The sequence below is a fragment of the Elgaria multicarinata genome, chromosome 1 (assembly GCF_023053635.1).
Source record: "Elgaria multicarinata webbii isolate HBS135686 ecotype San Diego chromosome 1, rElgMul1.1.pri, whole genome shotgun sequence".
In the NCBI taxonomy this organism is placed as follows: domain Eukaryota; kingdom Metazoa; phylum Chordata; class Lepidosauria; order Squamata; family Anguidae; genus Elgaria; species Elgaria multicarinata.
In genome coordinates, this window is record NC_086171.1 from 202,999,740 (window position 1) to 203,017,896 (window position 18,157).

General features: G+C 42.5%; 1 protein-coding gene across 1 annotated transcript; it reads right to left on the reverse strand.

The window, feature by feature from the left end:
• Positions 1–5,813: 5,813 nt before the first annotated feature.
• Positions 5,814–16,138, reverse strand: PRELID3B (PRELI domain containing 3B). The gene is made up of 6 exons (XM_063146783.1): positions 16,014–16,138; positions 13,233–13,401; positions 11,639–11,728; positions 10,992–11,062; positions 8,379–8,481; positions 5,814–7,468 (listed from the first exon to the last, which is right to left on the reverse strand). The coding sequence occupies exons 1-6, from the start codon at positions 16,043–16,045 to the stop codon at positions 7,349–7,351; spliced, it is 585 nt and encodes a 194-aa protein (XP_063002853.1). The 5' UTR covers positions 16,046–16,138; the 3' UTR covers positions 5,814–7,348.
• Between the last annotated feature and the right edge of the window lie 2,019 nt (positions 16,139–18,157).

The window sequence follows — 18,157 nt, forward strand, 5'->3', positions numbered from 1 at the left end:
GGAGACTGAAGAGCTGAGACTAGAAAAGTGTGGAGAGCCGGAAGAGGCAATGCTAGAAACGTCCAATGAAATTGAAGAGCTGAGACTGGAGCGTGCCCATGAACCAGAGGATGCAGGACTGGAGAGGTCCACGGAAACTGATGAGGAAATACTGGAGAAGTCCAGAGAGGATGAAGGGGAGGGACTCGAGAGCTCTGGAGAAGGCAAGGAGGCACAACCAGAGAGGCCTGGGGAGGATGAAGCACTATCGCTGGAGCAGTCCCAAGACTCTGATGAGCTGGGGCTGAGGTCGAGGGAATCTGAAAAGACAAATTTGGATGCAAATTCCAAGGAGGTCAAAGACTCAAGGCCTGATGGGTCCAGGGAAGCAGAATAGGCAACACCAGAGAGATCCAGGGGGGCAGGAGGTCCAACTTACAAAGTAACGCAAATCCAGAAGATTATTTAGTGGTCTTTATGACATCCAGGGTAGTTTTAGCATTTTCATCAGTTTTTTTTAAAGCTAGGAAAACATAAAACACACACATACAATTACTTCAAAAACATTTCATATTACTACTAAAGTGGACAAATCTATTAATCCTCCTGATATAGGGCTTCTCTAAATGAGCGGAAAAATTTGCAGTGTTTTGCAAACTATCTTTCAGGGGGAGATGAAATTCGCATTACTGATGTTGTCATTGAGGAACCCGTGATAAGCTGCTGAGAAAACTTCCCTAGAACACAAGGTTTGAAAAAGCCTAAGGCTAGAAGAACCTTAACTTCATTCATACATGTTGTTAAAATTATGAGGCATAGGGTAAAGCTGAAAAAAAGTCTCTGAAGGGCAACACCTCATGCCCTGGTGTGACATTTCAGCTCTTGGGATTTCACTGTGGCATTGTCTTGGCACAGCCCGTGCCCAGATGTATTTATAATTGATTTAACGTAATCACCACGGACTGAACTCCCACTGAGGTCACTGTTTAGTCTCAACAGGTGTCTGCTAGCCTTCATCTGTAGCTGGTGGAAGCTGTCCTCCTTCCCTCAACAGAATGAGAACTGTAGGGATTTAGCGTGCGTGCTCAAAATCACTTTGCAACTCAGGTTGTGCAACCACAGAAGTCCAGCAATATCATAAATCCACCAATAACCTTGCAATCCTTTGCAAACCATTAGTATTTTTTAGAAAGAATTTAGTACAGGAAGTGCTATATACAAAGTTTTGGTTTGTCTGACCCAATCTTGTTGACTCCAGTTCATGGCAACTCCCCAAAGTCTCAGGAAAGAGCCTTTCCTAGTCCTATTCAATATTCTTCTAACTAGATATGCTGGTGTCTGAACCTGAAACATTGCAGATACAAGGGATGTGCCACAATCACATGCCACTGAACTGTCTTTTGACATCTTGCCAAGTATATGGCACTAATAAAAAATAAAATAAAACAAGAGGTTAAATTATACCCCCTGGTACTTTGTAGTATGTGATTTATACCTCCGAAATTCTTATCTTTTCCTAGGACATAATCCAGTGAAAATTAAGCATGTTTACATCCCATTGATTTAAGCAGAAGGGATTTATGGATGGATTGTGCCTCTAATAGTCATAACAACCTGAAAGGGTAAAAATGACAAGGCACCTTCATAAGGTCTTTTCCTTACTGATGATAAATAATCTTTGAACAGTGATGGGAAATTAGCCACCTTCCTCAAGTGCTTAAAAAGATAGATAGAATAGACCAATACCCATCAAACCAGTGGCATAAACACACGACAGTAGCAGGCAAATAACCACGGGAATGAGCCACAAACCAGTGTGAGCTCCAACAAGCTAAAGGTCGTTTCAGTGCTTCTTCACTCTCTTCTCAAAAGTAGCACACCTGCATAGGCATCCATTGAGAAATGACATGCTGGAAAGGAACAGGGGATGCATGGCTATTGATGTGAAGCATATATAAAGGTTTAAGATTAGCACATACCTTGGATAGCTGTGGATTTGCTACTGTTCCCCTCAGATGCGAGCCATATTCAGCTGGGCTGCTAAAGCTCTGCTCTTCTTTCCGCTAATGACTCTAATCTTTCACCAGCTCCTGGTGTGGAAATTGTTCCATGGCGATTTACATACAGGTCATCAGCTGGTAAATCTCTTCGGGCTTCAGGGCCGCACTCAGCATGGAGTAAAAGTATCAAATACAGCTGCAATAAGCACTTACGCAGAATAAGATTTTGAGGGTGAGAGCCTTGAAAATAGTTTATAAAACTTATGTATAGCTTATAGATTCAACTGCTGGTCTAGTTCAAAAAGTATTTTTTTAAAGTGCCTGTCTTACTTCTAAGTTGTCAATTCGAGGGCTTTTACGCCTTTTAAAAAACTCCTTATAGAAAACTCCTGGGAGATAAAAACATGCAGCTGTGGTGCTAAATAGGGAATATCAAAATTTTAACCAGCACGCTGTCAAAAGCTTTTTATTTATCTAGGCATTTTAATTTGGTGCTTAGTTCTATGGCAGCACTTTTTTCTTTGTTTCTCTATTGCATACTATTACTTTATAGTGTTCAATATTATAATAAATGAAATCTATAAAACATGACAACACTATGCATGTTTACTCAGAAGAATGTCCTACTCTTGCCAGTAGGACTTACTCTCATAACTGTGCATAGGATGCATGCCTTTGGTTCAAATTTGTGTGCACTTCCTGGGAATACGTCCCAATGGACACAGTAGGAACCACTTCTGAGCAAACATGCATAGGATTGCTCTGGGAATCTTCTTTGTGTTCCTCTACTGCAAATTGACTCCAGTCCTTGCAAAGAAAACTAGTTGCACAATAAAAATATATGAATATTTATAAACGAAGAAGCCCAGTGGGTGATAACTACTATTCATAGTGGAAGAAGCATCTTACAACCTGAGAAACACAGTCAAATATAGTAATTATTTCCAGGGCTGCAGTTCTAATTGTTATTTGACTTCTTGGTTTAAATATAACAATCTTAAGGTCGTACATAAAACATCTAGGTCTCAGCTTACTTTTCAGAGTAGTCCACATACACAAAATGGACTTACAGCAAAAAGGGGTGGGGGTGGTGGGAACCCAGCAGGTGTGAAAACTGGAAAATTGAGACATTCAGTGGGATTTCCTCCTATTTTTGTAATACACATTGGAAGATATGAAAAAGCGGAAACGGCTGAAGTGCTGGAACTTCTTGTTCTCAAACTGTGTCCAGTTCTCAAAGCACTGGAAACCATTCACTTTCTATAATTTAGCAACCGTGTTAGGGCACGAGTCTGCATATTATATCCCACAGTAAACCACAACAAGCTCCTCTGGCTTGGAAGACGAGGGATAAATTCAGAACAGGCAAAGAAGGAGTAAGGCTACAAGTGGCAGGCCGTTGTGATCAAGTATAACAAGACCTGTAAAACATGGGCAGTGAATGTATTACAAAATAGCTCCCTGGCAGCAAGTCAGGAAATAGTCTCTTTTTACTGTGCGATACTCCTAGAGACAGGACTGGCGAAACCCGTATTACTTTATTCCAGGCATTAAGTTTTACACAGGCTGTTGTAGGGCTGAGCCCTAAGCATAAGGCTGACATCTAGGAATTTGAATCCTCCCACCCTAATTCTCTCAAAAGATGAAAGCAATTATAGCAAACTAAGCTTAGGGTATCATAGAATCATAGAATAGCAGAGTTGGAAGGGGCCTACAAGGCCATCGAGTCCAACCCCCTGCTCAATGCAGGAATCCACCCTAAAGCATCCCTGACAGATGGTTGTCCAGCTGCCTCTTGAATGCCTCTAGTGTGGGAGAGCCCACAACCTCCCTAGGTAGCTGATTCCATTGTCGCACTGCTCTAACAGTCAGGAAGTTTTTCCTGATGTCCAGCCGGAATCTGGCTTCCTTTAACTTGAGCCCGTTATTCCGTGTCCTGCACTCTGGGAGGATCGAGAAGAGATCCTGGCCCTCCTCTGTGTGACAACCTTTTAAGTATTTGAAGACTGCTATCATGTCTCCCCTCAATCTTCTCTTCTCCAGGCTAAACATGCCCAGTTCTTTCAGTCTCTCTTCATAGGGCTTTGTTTCTAGACCTCTGATCATCCTGGTTGCCCTCTTCTGAACACGCTCCAGCTTGTCTGCGTCCTTCTTGAATTGTGGAGCCCAGAACTGGACGCAATACTCTAGATGAGGCCTAACCAGGGCCGAATAGAGAGGAACCAGTACCTCACGTGATTTGGAAGCTATACTTCTATTAATGCAGCCCAAAATAGCATTTGCCTTTCTTGCAGCCATATCGCACTGTTGGCTCATATTCAGCTTGTGATCTACAACAATTCCAAGATCTTTCTCGTTTGTAGTATTGCTGAGCCAAGTATCCCCCATCTTGTAACTGTGCATTTGGTTTCTATTCCCTAAATGTAGAACTTGGCATTTATCCCTATTAAATTTCATTCTGTTGTTTTCAGCCCAGCACTCCAGCCTATCAAGATCACTTTGAAGTTTGTTTCTGTCTTCCAGGGTATTAGCTATCCCACCCAATTTTGTGTCATCTGCAAATTTGATCAGCGTTCCCTGCACCTCCTCGTCCAAATCATTAATAAAAATGTTGAAGAGCACTGGGCCCAGGACTGAGCCCTGCGGCACCCCACTCGTTGCCTCTCCCCAGTTTGAGAAGGTTCCATTGATAAGTACTCTTTGAGTCCGATTCTGTAGCCAACTGTGGATCCACCTAATAGTTGTTCCATCTAGCCCACTTTTAGCTAGTTTGTTAATCAGAATGTCATGTGGTACTTTGTCAAAAGCTTTGCTGAAGTCAAGATATATGACGTCCACAGCATTCCCACAGTCCACAAGGGAGGTTATCCTATCAAAAAATGAGATCAAATTAGTCTGACAGGATTTGTTCCTGACAAATCCATGTTGGCTTCTAGTAATCACTGCATTGATTTCAAGGTGTTTACAGATTGACTTCTTTATAATCTGCTCCAGAATTTTCCCAGGGATGGATGTCAGACTGACTGGTCTGTAGTTCCCAGGTTCCTCCTTTTTGCCCTTTTTGAAGATAGGGACAACGTTAGCCCTCCTCCAGTCATCCGGCACCTCACCCGTCTTCCATGATTTTGCAAAGATTATAGACAAAGGTTCTGAGAGTTCTTCCGCTAGCTCCTTCATTACTCTTGGATGCAGTTCATCGGGCCCTGGAGATTTGAACTCATTCAAGGAAATTAGGTGTTCTTTGACCATTTGTTTATCAATCTCAAACTGCAATCCTGCCCCCTCAACTTCTGCTTCACTTTTTCCAGGGGGGTCATAGGCCCGCTTTTGGGAGAAGACCGAGGCAAAGTAGGAATTGAGCACTTCAGCCTTTTCTTTGTCATCTGTTATCAATTTGCCATCCTCATTAAGCAGTTGAACCACCATTTCTTTCCTCTGTCTTTTACTACTCACGTATCTGAAGAAAGCCTTTTTATTGCTTTTAGCATCCCTCGCTAATCTCAGCTCATTCACAGCTTTAGCCTTCCTGTGTTTTGAATATATGTGTTATGTGAATATATGTGTTTTGAAATAGTTTGAGAACTATCCTAAGTGGGTTGGGGGCAGGGGGAGTGAAGCAGCAATCTACTACTTCATCCATAGCCCTGCCAGCCAGGGCAGAAGTTGGGTGTGTGGGCCTGTTTTGCCTGGCTTTCCAGCCCAATGCATCTTTTTCTTTTAAATTTCCTACCCCTTGAAAGAAAGAGGGGGAATCCATGTCCCCCTTGGGGAAACAGAGCAGCTTGGATTACTTGAATACTGTGCCTTTCACCAGAACTAAAATTAAAACACACATTTGAATATCAAACATTGATAACATTTTAATTAACATTCTCAATATGTAAAAAACCACCAGATATTATTTTTTTTGCAGTTTTTACAAATGCCGTAAAGACAACATTTTAACCCAAGTAGAAAAATATTTAAAATTTAAATATGTAAGTAAACATTTGTAACCTCAGGTATATTCACAGGTTCTTCCCCTCGCCGCCATTTGAATCAAAGGTACAATAATCACTCTCAGAAAGTTCTGTATTATAGACAGACAATTCCTAGGTAGCACAGAAAACTGCATGCATGAAGACTCCAGTTCTTTAAACATAATTGAGAAAATAGAATTAGGAGATTTCAAAACATACTTGCAACCCTTTAGTTCCTCCATGACTTACTACTTGGTGTAGTAACTGCAGGAAGTTATTAAACTACTCCTTCATTCCTTCACATCAAAGGTATCTTATATACAGCCTCACATTTTACCCATCTTAGAGGAAATGCCATTTCAATTTTATATTCTATTCTCAAGTTTTTCTACAAATATTCCCCGTGAAGAAAGAGGGGAAAGGAGAATATTGGAATTTACTATTTTTTGCTACTGAATTCAAGGGTACTTCATGTTCCTTAGGGGTAAAAGATGACCAAGTACTACTTCAGAAATTTCTATAGTCTCTTGATGACTTGGCAAAGCAAAGATAAAATCATGATGTACAATGTTACAGTACATTTGAAATGCAACACGTAGCTTTTATATGAATTCCAGTTCCTTGAAACTGCAGACCCAAAGAATGAGCCTGTCAACAAACGACATTTTTCAACTGTTACAGTACCCTTAGGGAATCTACAAAACTAAAATTGAGAACTTGTAAACAAAATTCTCTCCTTCTGCTCTAGTTATATAGCAGGCAACTTCTGCCAAATTCTGAATTTGGCTAGTACGTATCTTTAGTTGGTTAATCTTTTAAAATTATGATGCATCTATTATATAAATCAAAGCTTTAACTTAAATGACAGCTTTAAGTACCACACTCATGTTAGCAAAATGTAACATTCATGACAACATATAAAAAAGCATTTTAGTATAAATCATATTTCAAGTAATAACCAATGTTCTTCCAATTAAAGTCCTTTCACAAACTGCTCAAACCATTGTGCCCAGAATACTTCTGCTTCATTTTGAGGATGATCCTCAAAGTCGTAGAGTACAGGTAAACCTGGATTCTATAAAAGTAGCAATGTGCACACTAGCCCTCCACAGCTTGCTTAGTGAAGGCCTACTATGGGTTGGAAGTTTAAGCCTGATTCCTACAAACACAGGATTTATCTTGAATGCTTGGATTGTTAAAGTTGAAAGGAATGTGCAGTCCAACGTAACTCAGTCATGTATATTACCTTCATATATGCAATTTCTTTCCAAGTTTTTAATTTAAAAATGTAATCTACAGATCTTTCTTTAAATAGGTATAAGAATAAATATTTCCAGCTTCCAGGAAATTTGCAATTGTTCATTTTAGAATTCAGGCCTAACTACAGACGTAGACATATAGAGCCCTGTATTATTTCTCCACAAAGGCTGCTGCTGCCATGGGGGACCTCATGTTTCCTCTCGCTGACGAAGTGAATTCCTCTATTTCAGCATTCAGTTTGTTGATCACCCACTCCAATGCTTCACGTCCCTGCAAACATACAAACCTTTATTAGGAAGTCAAGAATATTCTTCTGATTAAGTAATCAATTTATTAAAGTTCTATTTAGTAGATTTGTATCCAACTTTTTGATCCGGGTCCCTGAAGTGGCTTATAACATACAAGAAACATTAAACTTAACCAGCCAAGCAATAACCAGTAGTCGTCCCCTTTTGGGAGGAGGTTATAATAAGGATAAACTTTGTACTGAAAAAAATATTTTAATATGGAATGATGTGCATGTCCTCCTAAGCTACCTACCGGCTTCTTGGAAGTTAGGGTCAGTGCAAATGGTTTTTCAGAGCCCCTGTAACAGCTAAAAGACTTATACTATCACGAGGGAAGGATAAATGCTCACCTCCCATAATGTAATGGACTGAGGATTTAACAACGCTAACAACATTTGAATGGGTGTTACATAGGCTCAACTTGCAAGTGGATAAATACATGGATATTTGGTCTGCTTTTCTTGAAACCTATGCATAACTCTCCCCTCTCCTTTTTTTAAACAAACAGTATATTTGATGGGGAAAAAATGATAATATTCCTCTTTACAATAAAAACAAACAAAACAACAACAACGGCCAACCCACCCAACAAACCCAGTCCCGCTGAAGTCTGAGCAGGCATGTGATGGGTGTCTTCATCTGCCTTCTACCCACTTCTGGTTCTCTCTCACAGGGGTTACAACAGCCATGTAAGGCAGGTTAGTATTATTCTGCAAGATCAGGGCCCAAGAATGTTGCTGCTTGCCCAAGATTACTCAGTAAGTATAAGGTCAAGGTGCAATGGGAACCTATAAAGTCCACACCCTGCAATAAATGCAGAGCTATTGCAGCTAAGTCCAAGAACGGCTCTATTGCTCTCCCCCACCTTCTCTGAATCAGATGGCAATACATACTTTTTTAGCATTAGAAGAGATTGTGTTTTCCATTAGTCCTTCGAGGTAACTGCTAACACTAACCCCTTTCACACAAATTGTTGCTTCTTGAGTCAAAATGGTCCTAAGGGGAAAAAGGGACAATGATTTACCAACTCATACCTCAAATTATAATAACCAACTAGCAATAATCAATACTGAACTACAAAGTAATGGTACTACTTACTACAAAGGCAGCTATTTGAAAGATGATGAGATACACATTACTCTTTGACCCAGTACTAAACTCTAGACATGGCTATCCCCAATTCATCGTTTCTGTTAGACATATTCCGGGTTTCTTTCCAATCCTGTCGTCTGAAAAACAGTTTCCCACTCCCCCTGTAGTCCTTCCCACAACCCTAGATTTTGAGGGGCAAGTGTGGGGGCTGCAGGGGAATGGAAACAAGGTGAAGTCCTGTTGTGCAAACTGAAGTTCGCCGGCACAATGTTGGATTTAACCCTCTGTTCCCCAATCCTGAAAAGAGCACACAGGCGTTGGGAAAGCAAAAGCTTTCCTTGTCAAGGTGTCTCCTACACAGAATTTCCAGGAAGGTTTTGAAGCAGAAAACCAATTGTTATTCTCCAATATATCTTTCCAATACAGTGTAGCTAAGAGAACTGCTTTCAATAGACTGGCTACCTTTCCAAAAAGAAGAAGAAGAAAAATTTGACTGTCAAGCTGGAAAGGGCTAGGACAAACAAAATGGAAATGAGACAGGAGCTTAAGAAATAGTTTACTCTAGAATACTGGAATGCCAACCAAAGTTAAAATGCAAATCCGTAGAAGGATTTTTTTTGTCTGGGTTAATATACCTGCACTGTTTTCCAGGTTATGTTTGGTAGAACTAGGATTGCTACTGCATATGGCTTGTATCTCATTGGCACATTTGACAGTTCCTGCCTATGAAACCACTTTATTATAACTGGCTTTAAATAGCCACAATGAGTCATCCTGAAAACTTGCTGGGCTATGAACAGCAAACTATCAAGAAAAAGCTACAACCTAAGTAGAAATTGTGGCAGGTATCTACCCCCACCTCCATTTATATCAGGAAATGGGCTAGAGAAACAGGAGAACAGATCAAGAATGGCACAAGGACATAATTAGCTCCTCTCTTGCAAACATTTGTACCCTGTCTTTCTTCCTACATGCTCAGGGTATATAGTTCACTCCTCCCACCCACACTTTACCTTCACAATCCTGAGGGTTAAGTTAGGTGTGGCAAATTTCATTCAGGCCTTAGCTAGACCTAAGGTTTATCCTGGGATCATCCTGGAGTCGTTCCTGCCTGCTCCTGGGATCCCCCGTGTGTCATTTACATGAACAGGGATGACCCCGGGACGATCCTGGGATAAACCTTAGGTCTAGCTAAGGCCTCAGAGAGCTTTGTAGGCAATAGGGGAATTGAATTGGGTCTTCTTGGTCTACAACCAGCATGCTGGGCACTATACAATACTGGCTCTTCCTTTCACAACAATATTGATACCCAATTAATTTCCTAGGGTCAATAATTGCTGCACTTTTTGGCAAACATGTCACAAATCTAGTGTAAGTATCAGATAGAGCCACTCTACTGTAATGTGCTCAACATATGTCACCTCCAGTACTTTGGGGGAGGTTTGCGTCTCGTCTACTAAGTTTAGGAGTAGATAGCACTGCAGTATGGGAAAGGTAGGTAAGACTACTGGACTGACTATGCTAGAGCCAGGTCTGCCAAGGGAGATGCAAGGGCCATCTATGCTTAAAATAAATGCAGGTTTCTCCAATGCGCCACACTAACCATGAATGTTGAGTCCCATTCAATTTGACATAGCTTGGTGATATGGTATACAAGACACACATCTTCCGTGTGCTATACCGATACCACGGATTAAAAGTTCAGTAAAAAGACATTAACAGGCCAGCACAGACAATATCCAAAGTGAACAATCCTTGTAGCTGTGATTAAATTGTTTGGTAGAACGACATCTTATGTTTTTTTCATTTCCAGAAGGCTAGCAGTGTTAAGTTTGTTGCAGCAAAAATGCCGCATTTTGGCACCTTAAAGACTAACATACTACTATGGCATAAGCCAGTCTTACTCAATCAACCCAGTGCCCTCCAGATGTTTGGGACGACAAGTCCAAGCATTCCTAATCGCAGGCCATGCTGTCTGGGATTGATTGGAGTTGTAGTCCCAACCATCTGGAGGGCATCAAGTTGGTGAAGGTTGGCATAAACTTTCATGGACTCAGAATGCGATCCTAAGTTGTCCTTAGCGATCCTTCTGCTGTGAAGGATCCTTTTGCATAGATTTAAGCTGCAATTGAATTCATAGGCTTTGTATTTCATTGCCATTTAACTCGAACCTGTACAATCCCTCCCTTTAAACACCCATTTCTCTATGTCACCTGACAACTGAGTATCACATTCAATGCATCTGATGAAGTGGGTTCTAATCCATGAAATGTTTATGCCATAACAACATTTTTTAATCTTTAAGTGCTCTCAGACTGTATTACATTTTTTTTTTTCATTTTTAATATGTTACCTACTCAAATCTTCAGGTTATAAAGATATCTAAAGAAAAACAATGAAGAAACACTACGTACTTTTCTGGCTCTTGAGGATGTGGTTTATAAATTAGTTTCTCATCTACCGACACCAGATTTGTAAACGAAATCTACAAAAGATTTAATTTATAGAGTAAGTTTTACCATCAAAAAGTGAAAATTCAATGAATTAAAGGGATTTAATACTCTTGTTGTCTAAAGCCACTAGGACTGGGGTACGCTATTTTATTAAAAAGGGTAGTATCCTCAAATGTAGACATCATTGCACTTTTTCAAAGATTTCATGCACCATGAACTGGAAATTAAAACCTGATACTAAGGTAGCTTGTCTCATGTCCTTCATTTTAGAAGGCAGACACTATCAGCACAGACTGCCACTTTCACAAAAAAAGTGCCATACTAAGAGTAAACAAAATGAATACAAGTCAGCACAACCTGGCACGATAAGAATTTCTGAAGGAAAAGGCACATGCTGTGTGCCACTGTCTAAGCATTGCCACTATTCAGCCAAAGCAAAAGATGTAAAAACTGCTCTGCAAAGGTGCAAGCAAGTTTATTTGGTATCTGAAAGTAAAAGCTACCAAATAAACTTGCAAAATACCAATTTCAGCAGATTTTTGCATGCATGAAGGTATAGGATTGGAGTATATAACAGATGTTTAAGTTACAGCTTTTGCAATACATACATTAGTAGACTTGAGCTCCATTACTTTCTTCACTGGATCAACTACGGAGTGTTCTTGTACATATGTTCTTGTTCTACAAGCACCAATAAGCTAGAAGAGAAAATCCAACATTACTCACGTTAAGACTATTTTAACTATCGACATGAGCACAAAGAGTACAACTATGAAGACATCTAGTTAGCTTTTCTGGAAACTTAATATTCAATAGTCATCAGTCCTTGTATATTGTTTCTTCTTCCATTTCATGTGCTTGAAACATACAGCCCACTGACCCCTTTCCTGTGTTGTTTTCCCTTTCTCTGAATTTTATTATAAATTGCAAAAGAGTTTCTCCTACTATTTCTCCTTTCCTTATTTGTGATTAATTTAAAAATTGCAGTTGTAATACAAAGGGCTATAACTGTCTAATTCCAACCCAACTTTTAACTATCAAGCAATTCCCTAGAATTATTTCCACTATTGCCTAAATATAAGAATGCAAGAATGGGTCCATCCATGTAGGCCTCTCGTTGAAATCCTAGCTTGTTTCAAGAACTGTAACTGTGGACTCCAATCACAGCTCATGAAACTATGGCATGGTTTAGACCTAGCGGAAAACCATGGTTTCCTGCTACATGAATGAGTCTGCACAAACCTCAAGGTCATGCATTCACCCCCCCCCCCAAGTCCTTCTTTCATCCCCCAGAAGAAATCAAAAGCTTCCACTTTTGGTTTTAAATCAACCATAGTGGCCCATGATGTCTCAATTCTGGGAACTATGGTTTGTTTATATTCAGCCAGAATCTGAAGCCAGTTTCATCCTTGCTTGTTCCACTGAAGCCACTGTTTGATCATAGTGATTTAAGAAAAGTGTAGCTCTGAGTTTTGATATCATAGGAACTATGGTTAGCTGAGATGTGGAAGCTTTCAACATAGTCCTTTGGCATGTAGAAGGGATGGGGGAGTGTGAGGCTCCAGCAGACTCATTCACATAGTGAGAAACCATGGTTTCTCTAACATCTCAAAAGAACCTTTCACTGGAAAAAAAGTAAGATAAATGACCAATGGCATTAACCCTACACGTATCTACTCAAGATTCATCCTGTAGCTGTAAACATAGACTTCAAATCACCCAATACTTATTTCGGAAAGTTCTTTTGGTTAGCTTCCAGCTACCTCTTTGAAACTGTTTTACCTATGAGTTGTTAGGTGCAAATCATACTTGCTTCTGGATAATCAAGAATCCAGCAAGCTAGACAATTAAACATGTGAATATTCTGAATAATCAAATATAACAGGTGCAATTATTATAAAGGGTAAATGAATGGACAGTTGCAGCTCTCCTCAGATATCAGTCCCTTCCAGTTCTGAATTTATGCAGTTATCACGGAAGAGTAAATAAACCAGAACAAATTTACTGCTTGGCATCTTGAACAATGCCAGAATCCAAAGAAAGTATAGTGAAAGAGATGCAAGCAGGTACAAAGCCAGTCAGAGCTCCAATACCTCTTTCAGAGAAGATAATTAGACTACATTTTAGAAAACTAATGCCACATGCACACATGTTCGAAGACAATTGTTCAGAGGTCTGTCTTGAGTTTTGATAGATGCTTACCGATTTTACAATTGATGGCATGCCCCATTCGGTACTGAGCAATCTGTGACTATGCAGCTTTCCATTGGGATCTACATGCCGGTCCAGAACATCAACTCCAACCACACTGGGGTTCATGGGATTTGGGTATTTCTGCATAGCAGCTGTAGTAACAGTTTCCCAGGGGTGACTGCCAAGTAAAAACCAAACTCATTTTCAGTTCATTATCCTACTTAAGAATAGAGCCTGCAGATAAGTCTCAGAGTCAATGAACAGCCTGACCCAAACAGTTCACTGCAGTGATGTGAGACTGACATTGTTTCCACTGCTTTATTTTTGTGCAGCAATGTTTCTGTTTCATAAATTCATTAGTAAAAAATAATATATGCCATTTGCAAATACAACATTAAGCAAGGTTGACAGTTTGAAAGTTGGAAGTAATTTCAGGTGATTATCCCTAGCAAGAAGGTGAGAAGATATAAACATGTCCTTGAAATACAGTTATTTCTCAGAGTGAAATGAAATTAATAGTGAAGGCAAAACTGAAGGTTCCCCAATAACCTTAGCGGAAGAGAGCTAAACTCTAGATGGGTGGTAGTCAGCATATATCAGGTGAATTGCTTTGGATCTCTAAAATTAGCATGTCAACAGTTTTCAGTATTAGGCAGGGGTGGGCAACTTGTGGCTTTCCAGATGTTTTTACCTCCATTACCCACCAGCTCTAGCCAGTATAGCCATTGATGAGGGGTGAGGAGAGCTGTAGGCCCAAACATTGCAAGAGCCACAAGTTGCCCACCCTTGACCTAGGGCATCAGAACTGAAAATTTTCTTATGTAAAGTAACCTAAATTGGAGCAGAAAGATTTTCACTGCAAATTAAGTTAATTTTCCTATTAAAATTTCTCTAGAAAACCCACATCACTGGCTCACTGTATTTAAGGTATTTTCACTGTTTCAAATAAATTGTGAGCTGTGCAGCACCCATCATATGAATTACTATAAACAGTCTTGCGATGCCTTCAAAACTAACAAGAGACCAGGTGGGTCACAAGTGTAGTTTGGGAAGACAACGAAGGAACCTAACCACCAGGTAACGAAAACCCTGACTACAGAGGAAGTTCTCTGGTTGGGCAGCTACCTGGGAAAACTGAGCCATTTTGCATGTGTCCCCTTCCCCGCCTTGTAGATATTAAAAGACATCCAAACTGTGAGAGACCTGGGTATTGCATGGCTAAGATGCAGCGCTGTATCGGTTTCAATCCAAAACTCTTGTCTGGATCGGTATATTTTAATAATGGGAAAAAGCACTGAACAAAACTGAAATATGACCAAACCTAGCAACTGCAGCAGCAATTGCTAGAACATTGCATGATGAAACACGTGCCGCCTGCACAGAATGAAAGAAGGCGGATCTTTCATTCATTGTTTCAAAGGAAGGGGCACTGATGCTCTTCTCCTGATTACATTTTCCTCCATGAAGAACAGGACCCATAATTAGAGCTAATTATTTGGGGCTGGGACATTACAAACCAAAGAGGGTGGCAGATTACAATCCACACAGAAACTCTGCACAATCAGGAGAAGGCATTATTGCCTTGGTCACACAGGAGAGCGCATATTAGCAGCGTACTGAGGGAAGGCTTCATCTAATATGTACCTGCCTGGACTTTAAGATCATCTACAGGGGCCCTTCTCCATGAGCACCTGCCAAAGGAAGGGAGGCAGGTGGCTACTAGGAGGAGGGCTTTCTCCGGTGTGGCACTCCGGTTGTGGAATGAGCTCCCCAGAGAGGTCCGCCTGGTGCCTACACTGTACTCCTTTCGTCGCCAGCTAAAGACCTTTTTATTCTCTCAGTATTTAAACACTTAATTTTAACTTAAATTTAAATTTTACTGTTTTAACTCTGTATTTTAATCTTATATCAATTTTGCTGTGTGGTTTTATCCTGGTTTTGCTTTTTATACTGTATTTTGTATTTGTGCTTTTAAGCTGTTGTTTTATTATGGTTTTAATTTTTGTGAACCGCCCTGAGAGCTTCGGCTATTGGGCAGTATAAAAATGTAATAAATAAATAAATAAAAATAAATAAAGTAATGCTTATGCTTTGACAAAATAACCACCTGACAGAATACCTGTGAAAACCAGAGAAAAGTCTCTCCTGCTTTCAGCCCCTTTTCCAAGAAACCCATTTGCATTTTGCACCCTTACGCAGTACCTTTCACGTGTATCTCTTCCCAGCTACTCTTTCTTTCTTTCCCGGGAGGGGGGGGAGAAGGGGAATGTTACCCCCAGATCATCCTCGAGGATGGAAAAGGGAGGTAGGAAAGCCCCAAACCTGACATTAGCCTTTATTTGGCACCCCCACCCCACACACACACACTACCACAGCTGACCAGATTGACAGAGAAATAACAGTCTGGGGAAGGAGGGAGCAACACATGGATGCCGTGCATGTACATAGCAACCTTTGCCAAGGTCACGAGCGCAAACCACGGCAGCTGCCTCCGCGCAAGAGCCATGCCTTGCGGGGGGAGCTGCGGAATACGTTCGTGAGAATGGGGCCAAAGGCAGGTCCACCCCATAAGTAGGGAGAGACGGGGCGAAGGCTGACCTCTGGCCAAAGCAGCGTTGTGGTAGAAGCATTAGGGGATGCGGCCAGAAAGTCTACTTGCTCGTCCCTGGTTGTCCCCATTGAGGGTAACATCACCGCCCCACCTCAGGCCCATAGAAGGAACGGCCACCGCGTCCCCCACCCCCCGCCCCGCTTCCCCTCTCGAGCCCAACCGCCGCCTCAGCCACTCACTCGAAGGTGTGCTCGGAAGTCCAGATCTTCATTGTGGCGAGCGGAGCAGGAAGGCGGCGGGGCTCACCGTAGCGTTGGGGCCTTAATTCTCCCCCCTCCCCTCACGACGCCCTTCCGCGCTTCTCGACGGCTCTGACTGGAAAGGGACTGAGGACGCGAGGAAGGGGAGATAACGAGCCGGGCGAGGAGGATGGGCACAGTGCGCCTGCGCCGCCCGTCAGTGAGCCGGCCGCAGAGGAGAGGAGGTGGGGATAATCACCTAGGAAACGCCTGATAGGGCGGGTGCTCTATTCAGGGTTTGGGTGACGTCAGGGCTGAAATCAACGACCCTCTCTCTCTCTCCCCCAATGGGGACGGGCGAGCATACGGGTGGGCTATATCAGCGCGCGTGCGCGAAGTCCTAACGGTCTAGTGTCGAACTTGTAAAAGAGCCGTTGGGCCGCGCATGTGCAATGTTACAAGCGTGGAGCGTGATTGCGGCCCTTGGGGTTGCGGGGCGTCCATCTTTTACATGTATGGAGTCTTCAGAGATCTAGACCAGCCTTCCCCAAGCTGGCGCCCTCCGGATGTGTTGGACTACTGTTCCCATCATCCCAAATCAGGAAAGCCACCGCAGCTGGGGATGACGGGAACTGTAGTCAGGCATTTATTTATTGCAGTTGCTGTAACAGACAACACCACTCGCCCTTTAGACTTCACTTTACCTGTGGGAAAGGTTTGAGGGTAGTGATGTTTAAATGCACCTGTACCCCCCCTCCCCATTTCTTAAATACCATCTATTGTAGGTCTTTTGGGCTGGTAATATTGTGTAGTTTCACATGTCTGTGCACATATTATTAGGTACTATTTGTATGGGTTACTTCGGCATGCCTTCTGCATTCTTCTACAACCACTTTGTGTACTTGAGAGTAGAATACAGTTGGAGCCAAGCCCTCTCTGCTCTGCTTTCTTTGCAAAGCCACCTTTCTTTCTGGGCAAAGGGAGGAAACAGGACTCACGTTCACATCAACAAACGACTGCGTAGTTATATATTCTTCCATGGGTGCAGTACTCAGGGCTGGTGCCAGACTATTTTGCGCCCTAGGCAAGGCGAGCTACTTGCACACACACCCCCCCCCCCCAAAATTGCGTGGAAGTCCGAACGTGTATGCCGAGTGGAGAGCTGGGACTGGCTCACTTTGATTTGGGACTGAGCCATCTGGAATTCACTGGGACTTACTTCCGTGCGAACGCAACCCGCTATGCATCCTGGCGTCCTGATCCCCTCCACACGTTTACTCGGGGAAATAAGGCTTCTGAGTAAGGAGGCATAGGCAGATCGGGCAACACGGATGCCTCCCTGTGCAACGCTTTCTCGGATGCAAGTCCCATTGATCCATGCGCGCAGGATCGGGAAGCAGGAGAGTTTGCCTTGCGAGGAGTCCACAAGTCCCTAGCTTTCCTGGGGGAAGGGAGAGGGAGTCCTGCTTGCCCGCCTGTCTGGACATCATGGCCTGTTTGAGGAGAGAGGCGAGGCGACCCGATGCCCTTTCCTTGGGAGTAAGGCAGAGGCTGGCTTGAGCCAGGGTCGAGCTCGCCACGTGCTTTTCCTCCTGGCTCTGGGAGGGTGGCTTCCGGGTGGCTAGAGCGGCTCTGGGAGGGCGGCTTCCGGGTGGAAGTCTGAATGTGGAGCCCTCAACCCATCCCACCCCAGCATCTCTGGCTTCGCTTCGGCTGGGCGGGCATGGGACGCCATCTTGCCCACCCAGGCCCAGCTGAATCCTTGGGCTGGCCCAGGCCGGCTCACAGCCAACAATGCATGTGAGTGCTGTGCTGCACGGCGCCCCTCTTACCTTGGCGCTCTAGGCGGCCGCCTGAGTGGCCTCTATGGTAGCACAGGCCCTGGCAGTACTATGAGGTGCAAGTTACACAGCTAATCAAAATGAAGGTTGAAAGGGGCTGATTTAAAAAAAATGGCACATCAAGAACAACAAATGGAAGTTATGCAGATTAACTCAAGGCAATGATAAATGACTTCTGAAATGTATTTAGGTGGGAAGGGAAGAATACCCAGATGTAGCATGGGTAGCCCTGAATACACCAAACCGTTATAGCTTGAAGGTGCACACGCCCTAACTATTTAGTGCTTTAGTTAGCTCAGTGTC

Excerpts from the sequence above, each read along its gene's own strand:
- PRELID3B (XM_063146783.1), bottom strand. The coding sequence starts at position 16,045 with ATGAAGATCTGGACTTCCGAGCACACCTTCGA. Across the intron at positions 13,402-16,013 it reads ACTTCCGAGCACACCTTCGA|TCACCCCTGGGAAACTGTTA; the intron begins GTGAGTGGCTGA and ends TTTACTTGGCAG. Across the intron at positions 11,063-11,638 it reads TGGAGCTCAAGTCTACTAAT|ATTTCGTTTACAAATCTGGT; the intron begins GTATGTATTGCA and ends AATCTTTTGTAG.